This window comes from Ipomoea nil, unplaced genomic scaffold (genome assembly GCF_001879475.1).
Source record: "Ipomoea nil cultivar Tokyo-kokei standard unplaced genomic scaffold, Asagao_1.1 scaffold2704, whole genome shotgun sequence".
Taxonomy (NCBI): domain Eukaryota; kingdom Viridiplantae; phylum Streptophyta; class Magnoliopsida; order Solanales; family Convolvulaceae; genus Ipomoea; species Ipomoea nil.
The window spans coordinates 1,277,923-1,302,780 of NW_017619132.1; the positions used below are offsets into that span (position 1 = coordinate 1,277,923).

A 24,858-nucleotide genomic window follows, 5' to 3' on the forward strand; every position below is an offset into this window, starting at 1 on the left:
GTATGATTAGGGTAAGCATGACCCCAAAGACATACAAGCATGGCATGGCATGATTGATCGAGGCAAGAAGTCGTCAACTGATTATAACATGGGGGTAGTGTGGCCTCCTTGTTTTTGCCGGCTATTTATCCAGTGCATACCCTCATTTAGTGATTGTGGGTTACCCGCGTAGCCCAACAATACCATTCTACTTCATCAATAATAGCTACATACCCAAAAACCATGTGTATCTAGTCTAGTACTATAATATGAACCCTGCAGGCCAGAATGGTATTCGCATATGCTTCATTGATCTATTACCCACAAAAAAAAAAAAAAATGTTGAAAATCAAGCAGAAAGTGTTGAAATCAAAATGTGGTCAGTGGAAGGCACTGAATCACATAAAAGATTATCATGGTACGCAGGATCCGTAGGATAACAGAAAGAAAATACACCATTAAGATGCTGCTCTTTGTTGCACCACCAAGTCATCGGCAGAGTAATAGTCAGCAATGAGACGGTACATGTATGAAGGATTATGCCCACCTCTGTAAATAACCACAGTGTTTATTAGTATGCCATACATTGGACTATCCGCGGGTAAGCACAATGGGTTAGGAAAGGAATAATAAAACATCCAATGAAGGTTAACTTACGTGTCTGTTATGAACAAACTGACTAGATTTGGTGGGACGTAGTCGAATGCAGGATTGACAACTTGTAAAAGTGGAGAACCAGAGCCACTCCCGAAATCCAGACAATCTGAGAATTCTCCAAAATCCAACAGCTCAGCTGGGGACTTCAGCTCGTTTAGCAACACTTCAGGATTGTGTGGATAGAGAGGACACAACTGTCATTTAGGGAAGTGGAGTTAGGTCAGGTCATGTTCTGTGTAGTGTAATATTGTATTATGGATAGCGAGGATAATGGGAGTTGGTCTATTTGTTCCCTAAAGAGATTGAAGGAGAATTAGAGCTCCACTGGTGCAAAATACCTTGTGAACGCCTGCAAGTACAACAAAAGGAACAGCATGCCTTTGGGCTGCTAGGGCCACCATATTCATCCCTACTGGTGCTATAACTCCCCCGTTGGCCATGACAGCATGAGCTCCTACTATAACCTTCAAACAAGAAATGTTGGAATTCAACCACGGAGTGTATTGGGATGAGAGCCAACTTGGTAACAGGGAAGTGCAGTGCCATACCATATTCACTCTAGAAATCATTGCAAAAACAGCAGAATCTGTAATGACAGTGGTCTGCAGCCCCCTTGCAACCAAATCTTTTGCAAGAGCATGCCCCTGATATCTTAATTAGCCAAGGAGATAAAAAGCAATTAGTTGATGAAAAATAAACTGGGAATAACTAGTTGAAATTAAAGCTGTGTTATGGCCCTTCACTAATAACTTGGTGTAACTAATAAGCTGCTTTAACAACCTTGGTGCACCCTCCGCAACAAAAACTCGAAAAGACCTTTTCTTTTCCTTTGCAGCACATAGAAATTCCATTACTGTTCTTGAACTGCCTAAAGTCAAGATTACCTCACTGAAAAAGAGGAGAAAGGATTGGCCATAAGGGTTTGAAATTACGCGTGCAAACAAGAAATTAAAAATAATAATAATGACAATAAGTAGTTGTTGATGTTAACCAATAGTATCAGATTGCACATTGACATTGACATTGTTGTCAACAACAAAAGCCAGGTAAGCTATAGGCAAGGTAACTTATTGTATACCAAGACAGCAGATCATGTTAAACTAGCAATATGAAACATTGTAGGAGTTAATGTAGCAATAACAAAGAATGGTTAGAAAGATACTTATGATGTATATGCTCCACTGCCTGTTCTGCAATCTGTTCATGGCAAGTGGCTATATCTTGGATAAGTTCATTAACAGCCTCAATGACATTATGCTTCAGTTTCCGAGTCTGCGAGTTCTTATCAGCAGCTGTCAAGTAAACACAAAATTACCATGCAGCCTGTGGAACTATAGAATTACCAAAATTACATCAATGATCTAAGTTCCATACCCTAAAATTGATCAATAGTTGAATACTATAAACCAACATGCAGTAGACATTGACAGCAGCAACAAAATTCTAATCTTGTAGAAACTATAAAAATAAAGATCCCTTTTTAATCATTGTTGGTTCATCCGTTCATAGGCTTTACTTTTTCTTGGGATAAGTCACCGTGGGTTGATAACAAAGATGTTTTGCTTAGAAAGCATTTCATGTGACTAAAGATGACTTCAAAGCTTACATTTACTTTTTCCTTCAGAATCTCCTCCGGAAGAAGATGCATGAGGAACAGTTGTTGAGTGTGGCAAATCCTCAAGGAGGGTCTGCAGGGAAGGTGCCCTCAATGTGCTCCTGGCAGCAGCAGCCACAGCAGCAGCAGATAAAACTGGATGATCGTCGTTCTCTCTTTCATCTTCATCATCACTTCCAGCAGATATACTTAACCCGCCAATAGCAGCAGTAGTTAGGGATGCATCCTCCTCCCTAATAATATGTAAAACGCGCCTCACAATGTTACCAACAGCAAGTTCTGCATTTAGATTACAATATATCCTCAAAAAAACTTAAACTGAAAAAAGTGGATAAGAGAAGATCAATGAGAAATAAAAGACAAGGTCCAGACAGAACGACACTGCGAACCTTTTCTAAGGCAACACATTTTCAAAACAAACTTACTATGTTATTATCTCAATTTCATGCCACATTTCCTTCCTTATCATCAAATTCGAAATTCAATGCAAGCTTACATGAAAGCTACTACTAATATACAATGTTTAAACACAATATCCGAACCAATGAAACTACCATACTAGTGATGAACTTGTATACAGAGTAATTTCTAACAGGCATAATCTTTCAGTTAAAAGTGCACAACCAGAAGATAAACCATTATAAACAAGAAGCAATTTATACTCGGTAACTACTAAATTTATACCTACGGGATTGGCAGCAATTAATTTCTCCCCGACATCTTTAACGGCGTCGATGAGAGCTGCGGCCTGGTTGGTATGCGGAAGCCTCTGCTGTGAAATGAAGGAGCGAAGCAGCTCCACCGTCAGCTTGGCGGTTGCTTTGGATCCTTCAATTTTACTGTTATCACAGACACGAGTAAAGGCTAGGGATGAAGATTAACAATATAATTCATGGAAGAATCGCCGAAAAGCAGAGAAATCGATACCGTTTCTTGAGCTTGATGATGAAGTCGTTAACTAGGGCAACGTCCGGCATGGTAGCGGGAATGACTGAGTAAACTGGAATCGGAATCTAATTTGCTCGCGTCGTCGTCTCTACCTTGCTGTTATCCGCGCCGTGAGCTCTTCTCGCTGGGGTTTTGTCGAGTAAAACTCTAGCCTTTACAATGGAAGCTAATTTCACTGTCAAATGGGTTGTTTTACGGGTCATTCGGATTGAATTCGGGTTAACGTTGGGTTTTGCAGTCGGCCCGTAGTGGTAAGCTCAGGCCGGGCCTCTCCGAAGATGTTAAGATCAGTTTCGAATTATTCGGGTTAATTTAGGGTTTATATCTCACAAATTACACAAGAGAGATGAATGATAAATCACATTAAAAATCAGATTTTTAGATATGGGAGTGATATTTCATGCAATCGGTCACCTATTTTTAAGACAATTTGAGTTACGAGATGATGAGTTTGGCTAAATTTGAAATATGTACCGATTCTCCGATCATCATATTTTATCATTTAATTGTGTAAAACTTATCTTGTCATAATTATTTTATGAAATTTTCAATTACTTTGTGTTATAATTTGTGTCAATTGGTAAGCCGCCTAGCATATTTACGAGTAAAAATCAAACTTTATGAACTTTACTCACTCTAAATACAAATAAAGATGCGTATGACTTAGATTTTCTCTTTAAATTACTTTCATAGTAAAACTCTTTTCATGAACTTTTATTTTTGGTTATGTACATTAATAATATAAAATTATTTGCTCTCACGAGTAGCTCAGTTCGTTATTGAATAGGTGCACGATCGAATTTTGGCAGTCGAAATATAGGCTCTTTTGTGGGGGTAGCTCATTGTAAGCACTAGGTATTGATCCTCCTATATGAGGGATCGTTGAGTTATTATGATTTAACTTCTCTATAATTTCTGTATGATTGAAATTTATGAATTTGGGATGATGAATTTTATCTTTCGCACATGAAAATAAAATTACAAAGTCTTTTGAGTTTTGGTTAAATTGCATTCACATGGCACTAAATATACACTTTTTTTTTTAATGCTATTGCATTATTGGAAAATGAAAACTACTTTGTACTAGAGTGTCTTTTGAGCTTTGCCTATACAAGCTCAATGATGGTAACAAATATAACAATTTGGGCAGCTTCTATTGTGCATACATGCATTATGCACACACTTTGCAAAAATATCACATACATTTTATTTTAATGTTAATATATTATATTTTAAATCATAAAATAGAGTGAGTTGAGTACTTAAATGTCACAAGTTCGATTTTGACCAATAGTCATATGCAATTAAAATATCAAGGGGGTCATAACTATGTTCGTACAGTACAGATTTAATTTACTAGTTCAGCAACACTATTTGTCTCTGTCTATCGAGCTAGTGAATAACCGAACAATAAGAGACTAATCTTCATTCACACAAAAGGAGTGCACGACTACTCAAATTAACCAAACTAGTTAAAATAAAATCAAAGATATTTAAATGCATAAAAATAGTAAGCACATAAATATGGTTATATGAATACGAAAAGAGCAGTGAATCTGTGAATGTATGAGTTTGTTTAAGCAAAAATTGGATGTAATGACGACAGCATGGTGTCTGTTTCCCTTTAACCAAACCCGTTTGGCGGCCACCGCGGCGGACGGTGGTGTCTAATCGCCGATTGTTGCCCTCGGTTTCCATTCAAACCCAGTGGGGCCCCAACCCGGCTCCCATCCTGCCTTGTTTTCTTCAAATTGGATGCATTTTTGTATTCACTCGAGATATAGCTCATGGCTCCACTCTCCTCTCTCTCCTAACGGCTTTAGTTTGAAAATTGAAATCCCTCATTTCTCTCTTCTTCAATACTTATCCTCGCAACCGTACAGCGCCACAACAAAAACTATATTCTTCATTGCCACCATCTTTTCTTCCTCCTTGATTGTTATGCTTGAGGTATTTCTTGTTTTGATTTTTGTTTGGAGTTCAAAGAAGAGTTGGATGCTTGGATGTACTGATATAGCTCCAAGGGTGTTGTTTTTTTAGGGTTTCTTTTCTGTTTTGATGATGGGTTATTGAGAACGAACTCACCCACCCTACCCACTACCCACCTACCAGTTGAATATCAGGTAGTTTCCCCTTATTCTCCTTGTTCCAATGCTCGAAGGTGGACCATTTCTCAACTAAAGATTGGAACTTTTTTGTGTTGGGATATTTGGGGATGATCTTATTGAAAATGCTGGTTTTGTCTCTAATTGATGATGGTAACTGAGTGTTGTAGATCTGCTGTCTGTGTATTTTGAATCTTGGTATGATTTCACTCGCTGTTTTAAGGCTATTTTTTTTTTCCCAAAATTTGGTAATGGGTAGTTTTGGTTTTGTGATTTATTTGTGTTACCTGCTTTGATTCTCTGATCTTTCTATTAGACTGAGGATTTGGAGGGAGTGGAGACCTGATTGATAGAAACTGCTCAACATATTCTCCTTGCAGCTCTGTATTTTGTTTACTTTTCCTCATAGAAACTGGAAATTTAAGCTATTAGGTACACTAAAATTGATTCTCACCTATGAAACAGGAAAACAAATAATTGTTTTTTTTTTTTTTTGGTTGATAGGAGAATAGTTTGTTGTTTGCAAAATGCTACAAATGGTGAAGTAAAACGGATGTCTTAATTTGCCTATAAGTGGTGGTTTCTTGATTTGTTTTTGTTTTGGTCAGAATAGATAGTCTTTCATATTAATGTTGTCGTGTTCTTTCTTTTAAACGTCTAGGGGGATCTCAACATCTAGCTCTCAAGATGAGCGATTATATTGTTACATTTGACTGATACGGGGGTGGTATGTGCAGGACCGACCACTCTCATATTAGCTATGGCGACTGGAAGTCTTTATTTCGATGACTTGCGAAGTAACTCTGAGGTCATTGATTCTCCCCAAACTAAAGACATGATGGATGTGGGGGAACATGTTAATGAGACCACACCGAATTCTTTAAAGCCTAATCCAGCAGTCTCTAGTAGTGTGCGTGAGCTATTGGAATGCCCGGTGTGCCTAAATGCTATGTATCCACCAATTCATCAGGCACGTATTTCTTTTTGGAGCTTCCATAACTTATGAATCCTAAAAGATTATATTTGCTGCTTCCCAGTGTGCCCTTGTGTTCTTTTCCTCCTGTTGAGCATATAACCATTAATGTGTAATCCAACTATCAGGTTAGGCTTTTAGTTGAGATGGAGCACATGCTTCAATTCCTCCAACATTAATGCCATGAATCTTCTATTCTTTTTTAGTGTTCCAATGGTCATACGTTATGTTCGGGATGCAAACCTCGGGTACACAACCGTTGCCCAACTTGCAGGCATGAGCTTGGCAATATTAGATGTCTCGCTTTGGAGAAGGTTGCTGCTTCTCTTGAGCTCCCGTGTAAATATCAGAACTTTGGGTGCGTGGGGATCTATCCATATTATAGCAAGCTGAAGCACGAGTCCCAATGTGCGTTCAGACCCTATAATTGTCCCTATGCAGGGTCGGAATGTTCGGTGGTTGGTGACACTCCCTACTTGGTAAATCACTTGAAAGATGATCACAAGGTTGATATGCACGCTGGGAGTACTTTCAACCATCGCTATGTCAAATCAAATCCGCACGAGGTTGAGAACGCCACGTGGATGCTCACGGTAAAACATTGTTTTCCTGTTTCAACTGATTCTCTTTAGGTTATGGTTCGAGTGGTAGAAACATATCTTAAAATGGGTGACAGTGCCCGCTAAGGTTAACTTCAATTGGCCTAATGTAACCTCACACTTACCCTACGGTTTGATTTCTGAAATGCTTTTTGCGATGTTACTTGTCACTAGGTTTTCAGTTGCTTTGGGCAGTACTTCTGCCTGCATTTCGAAGCATTTCAGTTAGGGATGGCACCAGTTTACATAGCATTCTTGCGATTCATGGGTGATGACAACGAGGCTAAAAACTATAGCTATAGTCTCGAGGTTGGAGGGAACGGGAGAAAGATGGTTTGGCAAGGGGTGCCGAGGAGTATAAGGGACAGTCACCGAAAGGTTCGTGACAGTTTCGATGGCCTCATCATTCAACGCAACATGGCCCTCTTCTTCTCCGGTGGAGATCGCAAAGAACTGAAGCTCAGAGTCACCGGTAGGATATGGAAAGAACAGTAGTGATTGTGTCGTCTACTCGTCTCTAGAATCTAGACAAAACTCTTTCAATCCTAGGATAGAATTTGTTCATTTGTTGCTCAATGAAACTTTCTGGTCTTGTATTTTTTGAACTTTCAGAAGCAAATTCTGTTTGCTTGTCCACAAAATACATGACAGCCCAAGCTGCCTGGTTAAGCAATATAGTGTTTGAATTACTCAGTTATGATTCAAGTGCTTTAATGCCCTGTTTCTTTTGATGAAGATTCAAACTGGAATAATACTTAGTTCGATTGAGCTATTAAAAAAAACAAAACAAAATGCATCTAATTTCATAGATCATTCATTCATTAAATTGCACAGAAAATCCTCCATTTGATATCAAACCAAATGGTAGTAATATTACATGTCTTGTTTTCTAAATTTATTCCAAGATGGCATCGAAGTAGCATCCCTCCATTCTCATTTACAGTTAGACAAATATGCATCCCAGCCTTGGAGCCTGTATTCTCGAGCTGCCTCTAAGGGGTTAGCGGCCTTTATGATCCCACGACCAACGATAATTATGTCACTGCCTCGTTCAGAAATGACCTGAAACGAGAAGCAAGGATCATATCCGCGTTTCATTAGTGCAAGGAAACAATATATACGACATGATCATTGTTGAAATCTATTAAATTCTAAGGCGGGTGCATAGACTTACAGAATGCGGGGTGTTGTATTGCTGGCCAAGAGAATCTCCACCTTTCACGAGCTGCACGCCAGGAGTTGCGTGAATCAAACCTGGATTTCCAGAATTTGGCCATGATGCAGGATTGACAGAGATGAAGCCAATCACAAAATCTGAATGATCCTCAGCAATTTTTGCAGTTGCAGCTGTATAGTCTCCCTTTGCAAGGTTACCGGCGGAACTCATTTCAGCGAGCAGCAGTAGGCCTCTCCCACGGGGCAAACCCTATGATCAGCATAAGGCACAAATTAGATATGAATTCTGAAACTTAGAGTAAAAAATATATATGTATAGAAGAAAGTAACCTTCAGTTTCAGCCCATCCACTATTCCTGGACCCGGGATAATATGGGCGTTTACTATGTCTGCCCAATCCAATATACGGAAGATACCACTGCAAAGAATACAGTTAAACTGTTCAGGCATAAATCATTGAAGGGAACAGGAGAAGCTTAAGACACACTACAGAGCAATTTATTCTCTCACCCTTCATATTGCATTGTGACTGTGTTGCCAATGTCAGCAAACTTGCGATCTTCAAAGATTAAGAAATTATGCTTCTCTGCAATCTACATATACATATGTAAAATAATCGATCATATGTTCAGTAAATAAATCTCTACATGATGGATTTACAAGCAGCAAAATTCACTGGATGGGGATATGATATTTATAAAGGGATCCCGTCATCTTAAGAATCTCGAGTGAGGGAAAAATAGAAGCCACAGGTTGTAATACAATTCAAGGACCCACATTATAAATCCTAAGATCTATCAAGGTGAATATTTTAAACGCCATACAATCTGCAATCATGAAGAAGTTTGCATACACCAAAAGTAAACATGAACAAAATTACCAAGCATCTTGAAATTATGCAGTACACACAGTGGAGTTGATTCATGGAGATTCAATAAATAACAAGCAAGACTACTACATTATCTAATCCAACTTACAGATCGAAGTTTAGAGCCAAAATCTGGGGTGAAATCTGGCAATATGTCAACATGGGTTTTCAACATGCAAATTTCTGGCCCAACCTGAGAAAAGAAGAGATGCCATTCAAAATATCTCCACCATGACAAGAATTAAAATAACATTAGAAGTCAGAAATATGTATGAACTGACAAATACCAGCCAATAACTGAGCAGGCAAAGAACAAACCACTTTTCTGCTTTTCATGAAAATCTATACAAATTAACTTCTAAAATTGAACACTCCCATTTGTTTTTTTCTTTCGACAACTCATTCCATTTTATTTTGCTCACCTTTTCAGCAATATCAAGCAATGCAGCTGCAGTAGAGACATCAGCAGACAAACACAAGTTAGTTTCCTTCTGCACCATTATCTCAAATAGCCTCTTCCCTGTAGGGTTTTTTGCTATCTTAGCCCTCTCCCCAAATGGCACCCTGGCCTTAACCTTTGTGTCTACCTTTGGCACTGGTACAGCCACTTTCCTGTTCTCCTCCAAGAACTTCATCACCATTTTCTCAGTCTCCTCTGACACTCTTCCCTTCTCCTTCAATATCCTCACCATCTCAGTCAACTTCACCATGGCGTGCAGCCTAATTCCATTCTCAGCCAAATTCTCCCTACCTCCTTGTTCCCTGTCCAAATTAGTTCCAATCCAAAAACAAAATAATTTGTCAATCAAAATGAACATTGAAGAAATTCATTATGCTGTATTAGACTTAGTTGAAACAGTGATGCATTTATCAATTTTATACCAAAAACGCCATATAAGCACGTAACACACAGGCATATCTACATACAATAATTTTTCACAAAAAAAAAAAAATCTACATACAATAATTAATCAGTGATCAGCCAGTTTGAAAAACAACGGAACAGGGACCGAGAGCCGAGAGGAGACCTGTCAATCATGACGACGGCGTCGGTAACCTTGAGGCCAGCGGCGCGGAGAGGTGCGGCGGTCTCGAGAACGGAGGCGCCGCTGGTGACGAGGTCCTCGATGATGAGGCAGACCTGGCCGGAGCTGAAGGCTCCCTCAATGGCCTTGGCGGTGCCGTAGTCCTTGACCTCCTTACGGCGCATGAGCATAGGAACATTGTTCGCGGTGGAAATACAGGTGGCGATGGGAAGGGCGGTGTAGGGAACGCCGCAGACGAGGTCATAGGCGGAGGCGGAGGGAGGGATGATGGCGGTGAGCGTCTCGGAAATCTGGCGGAGGAGCGAAGGATACGAGACGATGAGGCGGAGGTCGATGTAGATGGGGGAAAGGATGCCGGATTTGAGCTTGAACTCGCCGAACTTGACGGCGGAGATGTCGTGGAGCTGGAGGATCAGAGACTCCATAGCCTGTGCGGAAACTGATGATGGAAACGACGTCATCTCTTCTTCTCCTTCCTCACCTTCACAGCTTAAGCACAGAGAGTGAACAACAGGTGCAGTTATAGTGAGAGAAGCGGCGACTGTGCTTTTGCTTTTGTAGTAGCAGTGCGGCGGACATTAAAAGAGAACCTAAACTAAGGAGAAAAAAGATTATTCCTCTAGGCCACTACTAGGGGTTGGTATTAGTGGATTTTTTTTATTTTTTTTTTGAAATATTGAGTAATTCTATTTATATGCCAATGACTTTTAGGTCGTTATGATTCTCAAAAAGTTGAATCTTCATCCCGACAAGGAAATTTGGGAGAATGTAAATCATAATTAGTTAACTGAACAAAATGTTACATCTTTGCTTTTCACACAAGGAGTCTCTCTCACTATGGTCGTTGTTCTCAAATTTTACCCACGTGACCAATTGAATTGCCTATGCGCGCAATGATCTTTAGGTCTAATGATACGAAATGACTCTCTCAACTAGAAGATCATGAGTTCGATTCCCAGTATTGACTCTTTGTGCTTCAGGAGGTGAGTCAGGATGCTATTTAAGAGTGAGGATGAGTTTGAATAGTTATATTTAAGAATGGGGAAGAGTTTGAACTTTTGCACCACAAATAATAGAGCGGGGTATTGAAACACACCATATAAAATAGGAAATTGGTGATAGAGTATGAGTTTAAACTCGGATCATTAACAAATTTGGGACGAAATAAGCGGATTGTTAAGACAATAGGGAGATGATGGATTGTGGGCTTGACCCAACAAAGGAAATTTGCGTCTAGAAAAGTTATATAGAGTATTCTAATTAGGAAGAAGGGCTAAAAATTAAAGTTTATGACTCGAGAATTCTAAGTTCGTCTACATAAATACAAAGTTTCTTTGGTTTAGTGCAATGTAAAACTAGGAGGATTTAGCAAGGGAATTGATAGAGTCCAAAGACCAACTGAATTGAGCTACTGACTAGCATTCATCAATGGAGACACTACATGAAGAAATCCCATAATAAGTCAAAACCTAAGAGAACAAAGAGCTGGCCTAGGTAGCCCACAGATGATCAGTTCAAATTAAAATAATACAGAGTAATAGACAACTCCTGAAGTTGAATTCGGACGTTTACAACTACCAAATCAACTATTTAATCAATTCGATTGGAATTGTCCACGTGAATTATTGAATCTGCTCATATACATACATGTAAGAATCTTACCAAAATGTACCAATACAAGCTTCAGAATGAAACAAATATAGTGACACAAAGCATAGTATTTCAGAGGGCCATGAAATGATGGTGACAGATAGAAATCAGCTTTGACATCTACACATACATCCCCGACCTTTACAGTTGCATTAGCAAATAGCAACCCTCATAATTCATATCAACTTATCCCCCAATGCAACAACTACCCTGAACCTCCTCTCTGCAAATACACATTCTGAGATACCTGTTATCTTTAGACTTCTGCATTGTCACAATGGATACACACCATTCTACAGACAATTGTAAAAACATTCCAAATCTTGTAAAGACAGACAGAGATCAGGTAGCAGACAGCAATTCAGAGTAGTAACAATATATATATATATACAGCAGAAAAACAATGAATATGTATATATATATATATATATATATATATATATATATATATATATATATATACACACAAAGCAAGCATAAAAAAACTGTGATTTATTATTATCTTCAATGGAGTTTTGAAATGGCCATATATAAGCTGCACAGAGGATCCTGCAGATGCAACCTTCACAAGAAATATATACACATATATACTAAAACCTTTAGTATCTCACAATGAGATACCTTACCCATCCATCCAAGCTTTATGTAGTCAATCACAGCAGTAATCGCAGCGAATTAGGCCGTTCTCGTTGCAAACGGGGCACCTCCTGACCTGTCCGTCGTCCTCGTCGAAGAATTTCCTGCTGCCATCGCAATTCGTGCACGGAACAAAGCGTACATCGCCGCAGCCTTCACAGACGTAGCCGGGAGGTCGGATGGGGAGTCCGCGGAGCAATTTAGGCAGCTCGCCGACTTCGTTTAATTGCTTGATCACCTCGGCGCCGCCGATGTACTTTCCCTTGATGAAAATCTGTGGTAGAGGCACGCTCTTCTGCCCTAATACGTTCTGCAGCTCCATCTTGTACGCATTGTCCATGGAAACGTCCCGTTCGTCCACGTCCACTCGGAATCCCTTGAGGATCATCCTCGCCGTGTAGCAATCCTCGAACGTCCGGCGGATTCCGCGGAGGCTCGTGAAGTACACCACCACTCTGTCCTCCGTCCCCGGCAGCCGGAGCAGAGAATCGCTGGAATCCGATTTCGAGGTGGGGGACAGCTGCACGGGCAATAAATTGGACAATCCGCGCGCCAATTTCTGCGAGTCGAAGATCGAGCAAAGCTTCTTCACCTTCCCCGATATCGAATTCCCGGCCACGGACACCATAGACTCGAAGGTGTTCAGGTGTTTGATGGACCCCATCCGTTCCACGGGAGCCTTCTTACCGAAGCCAAATGCGTCAGGCGAGGTGGTGCGGCTATGGAACACCGTCATCGACCGATTGAAATACGATGAGCTCTTCATATTCGGATTCTTATGAAACTCATTCTCCCTAGGAGCCATCAAATTGCACAGTTCCTCTTAAAAACCACAAACTCAACCGTTCCGCGCACGATCGCGATGGCAGGATGTCAGATTACGGCGACGGCGACGGCGACGGCCGCGGCGACGGTGGAATATACCGAAGGTATTGCAAGGAGAGAATCGAAAGATACGATTATGAATAAATGTGAAATGAGAAGACGAAGATGACAGATGGTTTTGTTCGTGTTATTCTGGGGAAAGAAAGCCGTAAAAAGAAAATAAAAATTCGAAAAATATTATTCGGTTGCGGGAAAAGGAAAAGCCGTTATTATTTTTATCCGTGATAAGGATCATATACATACAACGTAACAACACCGATATGTATCTATTTTTATTTTTAGTAAGATATCGTAATATCATAATATTTTAATATGATCTATAAATTTTAGAAAATCATTCTCTATTTTCTTTAATATTAATATAAAGTATCAATAGTGTAAATACGGGTACTTATTAGTATTTCATAAAAAAATAGGAGTGTCAAAAAGTGAATTGGACCTCGTGTGTTAACCTTAACATGTCTCAAAGTAGGGTGTTTGGATTAAAATTTCTTTCCCAAGAAAAAACTGGTCTCGTGAGCTGATATGACTAATATTAAAAAAAAAAAAAATTAAACAAATATGTTGTAACTCGTTTTTACATTCAAATATTTATAAAACATCCACTTTTTAAATCATATTATACAATATTGTTTATTATAATGTATATAATATAAATATAAATTAATATAAGTAATTTCTTCTTTTTAATTTTTAAAAATTATTTTTAAGCTAGCACATGGGTTACTTCGCAAGGCTCACCGAACTTCTAGCCTTCGACATAATATTAATTCTTTTCATAATATTATGCTTTTCGTCTCATTTTATATTTATATGATGAAGATTCAAGTCATATAAAATGAAACAACAACGGTATATAATTAAAGAATTAAAATTAAATACCTATAATTAAACTAATGCAATTAATTTACAAGATTTTTAACAAGTATTGAGGTTAAGGTGCATGTACCCAATCCATAATTCCTTAATTGGTTACTAATAAGGATAGAATCACACTATGTATAAATTATTGGCATATAATTGCTTTGGCAAGGATTTGGTGAGTAAATTTTTATTTTCATCTTCAATTTTTAATAATAATAATCATCATCAGAATCATTATCATAATCATAATTTTAGAGCATCCATAATAATGGGGATATTTTGTGATTTTTGAGGAGTTTTTATATGCGTGATTATGAAAGAGAATATGGGAGGAGAGAAAACAAATAAACAAAACTGATTAAAAAAAAAAAAAAAAAAAAGTGATGCGCCCCTCTGGGCGCATGTGTGACAGCTACACGAGACTGTCACAACTTGTCCAAAATCAGTGCGGGGCTCACTTTTCTGTCATTATTTCCTCTCTTACAGAGGAATCTCAATCCCCCCTCTTTCTCAACATGGCTATTTTTTTCGTGCAATATCCTCGGATGGTGATGCTCTTATAGACCCAACTCGAAATACTAAAAAATAATATATAACATAAAGGAGTCTTTTAATTAATTTCAAGCGCTTTTAGTCATTCATAAAGGCCTTTCATTGCGAAAAACGAAGCCACCAAAGAAGGGATAGAATAGAGTTATGAGAGTATGAGTTAGGGCATACCCATCAATTGTTCTTGAGTTTTTTTTTTTTTCCAAAACAAACAAAAAAAAATGGTGAAAGGGTGTTAACTAATTAATGGGAAGGAGGGTTTTTTTTGTGGTGTATGTTTTTATTTTTCTTTGTGGGCCTCATTAGTTGGGAATAAATTGGAAAAAAAAAAAAAAACAACAACCTCAATGCACGTGTTAGCTGGGCGTGTGACAGAACTTTTAAAAAAAAAAAAAAACTTTTTCTTTTTCGTCATAATTTTTTTCACCTCCACTTTTCATCTTGTCTCTTTCATATATTTTTCTAGTTGGCTATGAAAAAACTTCAAAAAATTTACACTAGACTCTTATAAGAGCTTGAAAAGAGCTGAGTGATAAAACTTGACATTTTGAAGTCTCGGACACTTTGAACTCAAGATATTTTGAAGTCTTGTGATAGTCTAATGGAGAGTGATTGCTGTGTGTATAGAGATTCACCTATCATAATCTATCATCATTATCTTTTTTATAGAGCTTAATTTCAAAGAAAATTAATTAGATTTAATTTATAAATAACCTTCTTTTCATCAAGTCTTGAAGATTCAAATGATTCTCTGATACCAATGCATCTTTGATTCAATTCTCAAAACATTCATAAATCTGTCTGCAATTATGGGTATTTGTATTCGATTCGGGAACGAAACCCAAAAAGTGAGAAATCTCAAACTTTTATTTCGACCATTGTTTAATTTTCTAGCAACACATTTAAACAAAAATCAAGAATTATTTATTTATCGGTCCGCCGGCGGGAAGATGAACGGCTGTGTCATACAAGACCGCCGTCCTGTCAGCCGGGGAGATAACAGTTTCCGTCGCCGTCGCCGTCGCCGTTCCATGTCGATTATCATCGACGCCTGAACAATACACCGGCGAAACAACGTCGTTATTATTATCGTTGCCTTTGACAAACAGGCGCGGTTTGATCAGATTGTTGACGTCAGATTGCCGGACGGGCTTCACCAGAAACTCCTGCGCGCCTTCTTCCAAGCACATGTTGATCCTCGACGCTTCATTCTCCGACGACATTATCACCACCGGAATGTCTCTCCGGCATTCCTTCACCTTTCTCAGCAGATCATACCCCGTCATCCCCGGCATGCAGTAGTCTGTGATGATCAAATCCACTTCCACTTCCTGCAGTTCATGGACAACGTTAATTAACAAAAATAGTTTATGTTTAACGGTGGTTAATTATATTAATTACTCCGATCGGCCGTACGTGGTGGTCGGAGTTCATAGCCGTCATGGAATCTTCCAACAGCCCAAGAATCTCCAGCGCCTTGTTCCCAGAATCCACTGCAGTCACTGTCCAAACAAATACAACAAATTATTAAATTAAAATCTTGGTCACAAAAGATGAAATTCCTCTCCATCCAGCACCCCAGATCCCGGTCAACAGAATTATGGAGGGATAGATAAATTATGGTGACTCGAAAAACTCAAATTATAAGGTTACAGATTTAATTTTTCAAAAGTAGTTAATTGACCACTTTAATTTGAGTTGGTTAATTATGTACAATAATTTAAATTAGTTTATTTTTTTTATAGGTCTTTTACTAAGGTCACAACATCGAATTTACTTACTATAACAGCCAAGAAAATGAAAGGTGAAATTCCCACAATGCAATTATTGAGATCAGACTAATGCATATTTGCTATTCAAGAACTAACTGAGTTATCCGTGATTAATGTTTATAATTCTCAAGAAAAATGGTACCTTGGAAAGAACAAGTTGTGAGAAGCCTTTCGATCAACTTTCTGTCCACGAGGTTATCATCGACGGCCAGAACGTGAAATCTTGATTCTGATGAAGCATGAGTGGCCGCCGCCGCCACCGCCACCGCTGCCGCCATGGCTAGAAAGCTTGCTTGCTTTGGTGAATATATGGTTTAAGATCAGAATTGTTTCAATTCGATCAGATGAAGTTATGAGAGAAAGAGGATTGGAGAGATGAAGATGCAGCCATGTTCATATGCCATTGCCGGCCACATGAAAGGGAAGGCACCTCTATATATATATATATACACACACAAAAGATATTATGAGAGTACAGATGATATGATATGATTATGATGATGATCCGTACGAGCAGAGGGAGATCATAATATATATTATATATATAGTATATGTGATGTGAAAGATGGGTATATGGTAACATGGGAAGCAGGAATGGGAGGGGGATACGATGATCATTTTCAAAGATTCTGACAGTTGGGAGAATGGGAGATAGCAGAATTTGATCCAAGATATGAGACCACATTTTCGATCTTCACAATCCGTTTGATTCAGATGGCCGGCCTGGTCACAAGCAATCCCACTTTTCTTTATTTATATATTATTATAATTCACCGGTCAACACCGGTGTCAATTATATCCGGAGTAATTATGTATGATGAGTTAATACTCAAGGGTCCTTGGAGTATAATGATTTTGACACGTTTAGTCCTAAACTTTCAAATTATCATTTACGGTCCTTCAACTTTTAAATTGTTACCATCTTAATCCAAGTTAACCACCTTGGTCCTTCAACTTTTAAAATTTAATCAAATGTGGTCCTTCTGGAAGGACCATGGGTGGTTAAAAATTGATAGTTGAAGGACCATGTGTGATTAACTTGAACCACATATGGTACAATTTGAAAGTTGAAGGACCATGAATGGTGAATTTGAAAGTATAGGACTAAACGTGACAAAATCACTATATTCGAAGGACTCTAGATGGTATCTCCATGTATAATTGTATTATAATACAAAAAAGGATGGATCCATTTATATTCGAGCCTACCACCGCTGAGATGACAGCTTTAACATGACTCGTTCTAGATGGTGGACCTGAAACTGAAGCTTGAAGCAGCTACTTTTGAAGTAACTGAAACAAAAGAAACGACTGGGCGAGAGAGATCAGGTCGTGCGTAGGTCAAACAAATGGCACAATATGTCTAGCATACGTACGCTACAACTAGTTAACTCAATATTGCCATAGATATAAATTAGTCTAACTTGGACCGTCTATGCAAGTTGATTTTCCTAACATCCTTAGTCGGTCAAAAACATTGAAGTACTATCTGACCTATCTCTTGGGCATGATTTGATGAGTTTACATTTATTTATATTATTGAGTTAATTTGACTATTCCATAATAACCTCATTATATGTCATGTTACTAAATGCTATTAAAACCGTTTTCAATAATACTCTTATCCCAATTTTTCAATAATACTCAACAATATTTATTGTATATACTGAATATTATTAGAAATCATTATTAATAATATAAATATCGAGTATTATTTTTGGATTTTACACTTTTATATATACATATTCCTCAATATATTCCTTGATTCTTGTTGTGGCCTTTGGCTCTTTGGATGAGGCTAAGGGCAGGGCTATCCATTCATTGCCCTTTTGGAAGAACAATATCGCGTAAGGCAACGCCGACGAATCCCATGAATATATGTGAATCCGATTTTATTAATTATTTAATTTGATTGATTATTTTATAATTAAACTAAATCCATCCTTCAATATATTATTACTTTATTTATAAGCAACTTGCTTATGGAATCCTAAATTCGTTTTAGAAATAATGATTTATTAAGAGCGAATTGAAGTACGTACTTGCTTTTGCATGCATGTTAATTAATTAATGGATTTTTCTTGCAGTTTTAGAATGGGAAGATATTTGGGAATCATAAAATATTGTCAAAGATTTTTTTCCCACCTAATACTTCACAAATCACAATTATCTTTGAATGATCTCGATCAGCTGAGGAGTGGTGCTACATGCATAGATATATAATAATAATTATTATTTTCTTATGTGATTATATAATAATAATTATTATTTTGATTAATTAGTAGATTCAATTGTTAATGTAGGGTGAGATTAGACAATTTACGGTAATGATTTTGTTGTTACTAATAACTTATAAGTGAGCGATTATAAGGTAAAATCAAGACGAAAGAAATTAACATTATTACTATTATTATAATTTTATGATATCTTAGATATTTCAACGGTGCCAAGACCTTGTGGTCACCCGGGTTGCACTTCCATATGGAAGGTGTAGGTTTGAGCTTCAATGGAGGCGACATTGACTCTTTGTATTTCAGTTGGTTGAGAAAGTAGTTTATGAACAGATACTACATTGTAATAAAGTCAGTAGCATACAGTGCAATATAATATCATACAATAATTTATCACAGTTAATTAGAATTACTACATTGAGATAGCTAGGCATAATGGTCCAAAGAGGGGAGAGTCATCTTAAAGCTTTTTCGTTTGTGAACAAAAATAAATCTTCGTCGTAAAACTCTATTCAAATTATTTATTCATTGTTCATCGAGTTGGGTTTAGTAGTTAGCACTAACTATAAGTGTTTACATCCTTACTGCTCTGTCTGATTGGAGTGTGGGGACACTTGGAGTTGGAGATTCAAACTTTTGAGAGGAGAGTACATTTTACAAGCCAAAGAAGCAAAGACATTTGACAGCTAATAGCTGCAATTGATTATAGGTTGTAGTTGGGAATTGGCAGATTATTATAAAAAAATAATAATATGTTGTTTACATTTTGTAATGGAACCTTATAATTGATGTCGCCAGTTCCCAGAAAGATTCCGAGAATCGTAATCGTCGCTCCCCAAATCGATTCATAAACTCCCCGACACGGACGACACGGACGTACGTCGGAATTGCCGGTGCACGTGCTTCCCTGTTTTCAGCTCCCAACACTAATTTAATTTCCCAGGTTTTAATAAATTAATAACATATTATTGTATCTTACCAGGATAATTAAGTTGATAAAACATTATTCTCGCATATAAAAATTACAAGTTTAATAATTTGTAATCGGGACAATTCAAATTTTTTGACTTCGTTGGATTATATCAAGGATCCATAAATCTACCTATACATGCACTTGATATTGAAGAGGTAAATCAAACCAACACTAAATTGTACGTTTTTACGCACAAAAAGTTCAACTCAAATCTCTAATGTCTCACACGATTTATAAAAATTAGTCTTAAGTGAGACTTTTTATTATTTAACTAACAGTGGGAACTTGTACACCTTCCGAGGACCAAAATGTAAACAACATATTATTATTTACCGAGCAAATACCAATTTTAATCCCACGAGTATTTGCAAAATGACAGTTTTAGTCCACATGTTTAATTCCTACCAATTTTCATCCACGACTATTACTTTAGTACCAATTTTCATCCACGACTATTGTTTTAGTGCCAAAATTCATCACGGCTATCACACATTTGTTTAAAACATGTCGAAATATGAAATTATTAAGGGTATTTTCGTCTTTTTAAAATTAAGATCCCAATTTGAGCATGAATAAAAAGATTTAAGCCCTAAGATCTATCGTGATTCGCAGTTTTTCTCCTCAAATTAAAGTAAGATGAGGAGGAGAACTGCCAATTGGGATTGATCTTAGGACTTACATCCCTTTATTCATGCTCAAATTAGAGCCTTAAGTTGAAAAGGACGAAAATGCCCTTAAAATTTTTAGATTTCGACATGTCTTGGATGGAGGGGTGACCGACGTGATGGATTTTGGTACTAAAATAATAGTCGTGGATGAAAATTGGTACTAAAACAATAGTCGTGGGATGAAAATTGGTAGAAATTAAACATGTGGACCAAAACCGTCATTTTGCTAATACTCGTGGGACCAAAATTGGTATTTGCTCTTATTTACCTACAGTATAGTTGTCTCTCTTTATCTCTGATATTGTGACACATATGTTTATTCCCACTTGAAGCATCACTTCTGGAATTATTGCTTTTAGATATTCATCCTCTTTTACAGCTGCAAAATTACGTGGTGTGACGTAATTTATACTTTTAACTTTTCATTGTATGTAAAATAAAAATAATAATAAAAGTATTGCTTTTAAAAGTGTATGATAGCTGGTTTTAAAAAAAGAAAAGAAGTGTATGATAGCTACATTTACTCTATTATATATACACCAGTAAAGTATATGAGGCTAATCACATTCAAATTAGTCAGGTCATTAATTGGGACAGTTGGCTGGTTTGGAGCTATTTATTCGATTGGCCTTTTTATTTGAGTCGCTTAGAGCTGTATGTTGGTTTTTCTTCGGCCGATTGGTTTAGAGCTTGGGAGTTGGGACCTTCTAATTTAAGTATGAATAATCTATTGGTTTGACTTTTTTTTGATTTGAGTCGAAGGAGAATACACAAATTATTTGGTCTACACAACTGTGTCGATTATGGTTCAAAATGACGTAGTTAATTTTATTAGTTAGAATAATATATAATAGACCATCCTCAATAAGTGGATTTTGCACAAATTTTAAGAAAAAATTGATATGTTGAAGGAGAGAGAAGAGAGAGGGTTAAGGTTGTTATGTTATTTAAGGGATTTTGTCAAGATTTTGGAATTTTAGGAGGGGTTTTTTCAATTTTTGATTTTATTTTTTATTTTTTATTTTTCAATCAATTTCTTTTTCCTAATCACACTTGCAAAATCTGCTCAAAATCCTACCACTATTGAGGATGTCTGTACATTATATGTTAAAATAATGAAACTTCTTATGTAAGATAATGTACTTTATGAATTAAAATAATGTATATTATGATTTAGAATAATGTATGTTACGGTCATGTGATTTTTTTTTTTTACGCAAAACGAGTCATCTTTTAGACCACACGCAATAACTATTCTCACTTGGGCATTTTTACTTAGAAGTCCAAGAGAGTTGGGTTGAACTTAGTGGGCCGAGACATATGACAAAACATGTAAAACTAATCCAACAACTAATTAGTTTTTTTTTTTTTTTAGTTAATTTGTGCATTTCTGCTAAAAAACAGTTGAATTTCTATGCAAAGTTGTTATAATGTATTCATTTACTAACCAAAATAAGCACTACAAGCCATTTGTAAGTTTCAAAAAGTATGTATATCTGTATAAAATTGTGGTTTTTAACCAACAAATGCTACAAAATCAGCAAAAAAATTTCTCTCTTTTGGCAGTTCCGGCGGATTTACAGTGATCGGAAACTCGAACTTGGCCGGAAAATACCAAATCTGCAATATATAGGTTCAATTGCAGGCCGGCCCTGAATCTTGAATTTGATGACCGAGAACTCCAGCAGGAAGGAAGATTGTGTATAATTACATCTCATCTATGATTCAATCTTGAATCCTCCAATCCTCCTTCAATATCTCTCAGATCTTCTTCGATTGATCCAATTCGATCCATCATCGGCCGGAGTTTAAAGATCAAACCAGTCTTCTTCTTCTTATCGGCCTCGTTAGTTGCGGAGAGACGTAGAACTCCTCCTCCTCCTCCTCTTCCTCCGCCGCCGCCTTCCTTTTCCGGCTGGGCAAAGCTTCTGGAGATTTGGGCGTCAGCAAATGGGAACTCAGGCGGTTCACGTCCGCCTGCCGCACCGGCTTCAGGAAGAACTCCTCCGCCCCTTCCTCCAAACACCGGTCGATCCTCGCCGGAACATCCTCCGACGACATGATCACCACCGGAATATCTTTCAAGGAAGAACACCCCTTCACCTTCCTCAGAAGCTCGTACCCCGTCATCCCCGGCATACTGTAATCCGTGATGATCAAATTCACTTCCTCAATCCGCCCCCCCAGAAACTCCATCGCCTTTATCCCGGAATCCACCACCGTCACTGCAAAATTACCAAGAAACATCAGAACCAGAGCATATAGCCATTACTGTGCAAATCAATTACCAGCTTAAGCTGGAGCACATACTTAAATTTGGTATAAGGTTATGAGTTCGAATCTCTATTAAGCTTCTAGTTGAGATGGAGCACATGCTTCAATTCCCAACACAGATAATTTCATAATTCTTGCCAAAATTTAAAAAAAAAAAAAAAAAGATCCAAAGATTTCAAAGCACAGTACCTTGATAAGAACAAGTTCTGAGGAGGCGCTCGATGAGCTTGCGATCAATGATGCTATCATCAACAGCCAAGACATGAAACTTGCCAAGATCTGAGCAGGGAGAAGACGCCATTTCTTTGCTACCCAGAAACAGATGAGAGGAGAGAAGAGAGTGTTTGTGAAGAACACAGAAGAGGAGACAGAAGCATATATACGAGTTGTTGATGGATTTGGGAGAGAAGATATAAAATGATTTTGGAGAAGATTTGGTGAAGATATAATCTTTGAAAAAGTGTGGATAAATCGAGGGAAATAAGATCCGAACAGAGCAGACATATCTATGAGAATCTTGAAGATCTTGTTGGGTTGATCTTCTGACTGGGACAACCAAGATAGCACCGAACCTTCATTTATTACAAGTCTTCAACATAGTATTCTTTATGCTTTTAATTTAAACTCATAATAAAATAAAGAGAAAAGGGTCAAATACACCCTCAAACTTTAGCTTAAAAGTTAATTAGGCCCTTAAACAATTTAAAGGTGCAATTACACCCATCAACAATTCATTTAGATGCAATGAAGCCTAAAAACAAGTTAATGACCTGCTATCACAGGTCATTAGGGTTCAGGCCATTTTCCGGCGAATTTTTCGGCAAAAAAAGTAACCAGCAACCGACCCAGATTTGTCAAAAATTTCGTCGGTCACTTTTTTGTCAGAAATTTCGCCGGTCATTTTTTTTTTTTTTTTTTTTTTGCCAAAAATTCGCCGAAAGGTGGTTTGAACCCTAATGACCTGTGATAGCAAGTCATTAATTTATTTTTGGACTTCATTGCACTTAAATGAATTGTTGAGGGGTGTAATTGCACCTTTAAAAAGTTTAGGAGCCTAATTGACTTTTAAGCTAAAGTTTGAGGGCTTATTTGACGCTTTTCCCTAAAATAAAATAATAATAAAAAAATATAGTTTTTTTAATGAGTTAATTTCATTTTTGTCATTCTTCCAAAAGGTTGAACCCCAACCCTAAAATTTTATTTTTGTCATTCTTCCAAAAGGCTGAACCCCAACCTTAACGGCCCCTTCATACTCCGACCCGACAGAGCATTTGGGAGGATGTAAATCATGGTAATTCAACAATTTTATTTTTGTCATAGATTTATAGGTGGTAGTCTGCCTTTAATTTTATTTTATCAAACATCCATTTTGGTCCTAGTATTATTTTGACATGACTAATTCCTCTATCAATAAAATCGTTGAAATTTTGTTAAATTAAAAGACATTTTGATCTTTTTAATACAAAGTGCGTTGACCCGTTATATTTTACATGTTTATTTTTTAAAAACATTCATAATTGAAAAGCGAAATGTCCTTGTATTTAGGGAAAATAGTGAAAAAGGTAATATATATAAATGTTTGCACAAAGTAATGCTTTTCACTAATCCGCATTCCTTCCACGAGGCATAGAAGCTAGGCTAAAGGAATTTGTTACTTGTGGGGATCAAATCGGGTTATCTCTAGGATTGTCCCTACAAAGAAGCTTATTTGCCACTTGAACTACCCCTTTGAATTACAAAGCAATGCTTATAATAATAGCAAAAAAGAAGTGAATTTGGACTAGTTGAAAGATTCTCGAAAATATGCAAGTAAATGTAAAAGTGATCGTTGAATGTCACGCTTAATTTATACAAGTATTTAACTTTCGGTGAATGTATTTTAGTGGCTAATTTTAATTTCGTCCCATAAAATCTCTTAGAGGTTCAAGTGATAATAGAGTCAGGGAGATTTCTAAACTTTTATTTTTTGTTTTTCCTATATTTATATGAAATAGAGATTTTAATTATATTGCTCAATTATTGATGTAAATATTATAGCCATTTTGTTTTTATTTATTTATCAAGATGATGGTTTTGGTTTATCAACAGCAAAACGTCAAAACAGTTAAAATTCACCACATTTACATTGCATGTGTGGAGCCAATTAGTCAATATTATAAATTATAATTTACAATTTTATACCATTAAAGCCTCCATTAAATGGTCGAAAAAAATCAAAATCGCCCAAAAAAGATCGATCAATGCTTTTACCCCTAAACATTTAAGTGTTAATAATGCTGATATCACTAATGAAGATATATTTAATTATTTATTTATCACGGAAGAAGTAATCTAGTAGATAGAAAATGATTTTCATTGAATTTGTCATACAAAATCTACTTAATACAATT

At 37.1% G+C, this 24,858-nt stretch overlaps 4 protein-coding genes across 10 annotated transcripts; 1 reads left to right on the top strand and 3 right to left on the bottom strand.

Moving 5' to 3' along the window:
- Positions 1-210: 210 nt before the first annotated feature.
- Positions 211-23,009, bottom strand: LOC109155893 (translation initiation factor eIF-2B subunit beta). Of its 4 annotated transcripts, none has more exons than XM_019303577.1 (10): positions 22,658-23,009; positions 22,084-22,419; positions 2,936-3,013; positions 2,243-2,530; positions 1,799-1,928; positions 1,417-1,524; positions 1,185-1,287; positions 975-1,100; positions 637-830; positions 211-528 (listed from the first exon to the last, which is right to left on the bottom strand). In XM_019303577.1, exons 1-10 carry the CDS (start codon positions 22,767-22,769, stop codon positions 438-440), a joined length of 1,566 nt encoding a protein of 521 aa, XP_019159122.1. In that variant the 5' UTR covers positions 22,770-23,009; the 3' UTR covers positions 211-437. The 4 variants fall into 4 exon arrangements, with proteins under 4 accessions (XP_019159122.1, XP_019159121.1, XP_019159120.1 ...); XM_019303576.1 differs by having other exon boundaries at positions 22,081-22,419; XM_019303575.1 differs by having other exon boundaries at positions 22,075-22,419.
- On the top strand, positions 5,143-7,573 carry LOC109155896 (E3 ubiquitin-protein ligase SINAT5-like). Of its 3 annotated transcripts, none has more exons than XM_019303582.1 (4): positions 5,143-5,322; positions 6,042-6,274; positions 6,484-6,870; positions 7,051-7,549. In XM_019303582.1, the coding sequence occupies exons 2-4, from the start codon at positions 6,065-6,067 to the stop codon at positions 7,369-7,371; spliced, it is 918 nt and encodes a 305-aa protein (XP_019159127.1). In that variant the 5' UTR covers positions 5,143-5,322; positions 6,042-6,064; the 3' UTR covers positions 7,372-7,549. The 3 variants fall into 3 exon arrangements, with proteins under 3 accessions (XP_019159127.1, XP_019159128.1, XP_019159129.1); XM_019303583.1 differs by lacking the exon at positions 5,143-5,322 and adding an exon at positions 5,355-5,502; XM_019303584.1 differs by lacking the exon at positions 5,143-5,322 and adding an exon at positions 5,540-5,736 and having other exon boundaries at positions 7,051-7,573.
- On the bottom strand, positions 7,656-10,544 carry LOC109155895 (uridine 5'-monophosphate synthase). The gene is made up of 7 exons (XM_019303581.1): positions 9,949-10,544; positions 9,343-9,682; positions 9,030-9,113; positions 8,563-8,645; positions 8,383-8,470; positions 8,051-8,302; positions 7,656-7,938 (listed from the first exon to the last, which is right to left on the bottom strand). The coding sequence occupies exons 1-7, from the start codon at positions 10,425-10,427 to the stop codon at positions 7,810-7,812; spliced, it is 1,455 nt and encodes a 484-aa protein (XP_019159126.1). The 5' UTR covers positions 10,428-10,544; the 3' UTR covers positions 7,656-7,809.
- Positions 15,398-17,076, bottom strand: LOC109155898 (two-component response regulator ORR9-like). 2 transcript variants are annotated; one of them, XM_019303588.1, is made up of 4 exons: positions 16,465-17,076; positions 15,967-16,052; positions 15,543-15,881; positions 15,398-15,493 (listed from the first exon to the last, which is right to left on the bottom strand). In XM_019303588.1, exons 1-4 carry the CDS (start codon positions 16,598-16,600, stop codon positions 15,479-15,481), a joined length of 576 nt encoding a protein of 191 aa, XP_019159133.1. In that variant the 5' UTR covers positions 16,601-17,076; the 3' UTR covers positions 15,398-15,478. The 2 variants fall into 2 exon arrangements, with proteins under 2 accessions (XP_019159133.1, XP_019159132.1); XM_019303587.1 differs by having other exon boundaries at positions 15,398-15,488; positions 15,538-15,881.
- Positions 23,010-24,858: the final 1,849 nt, after the last annotated feature.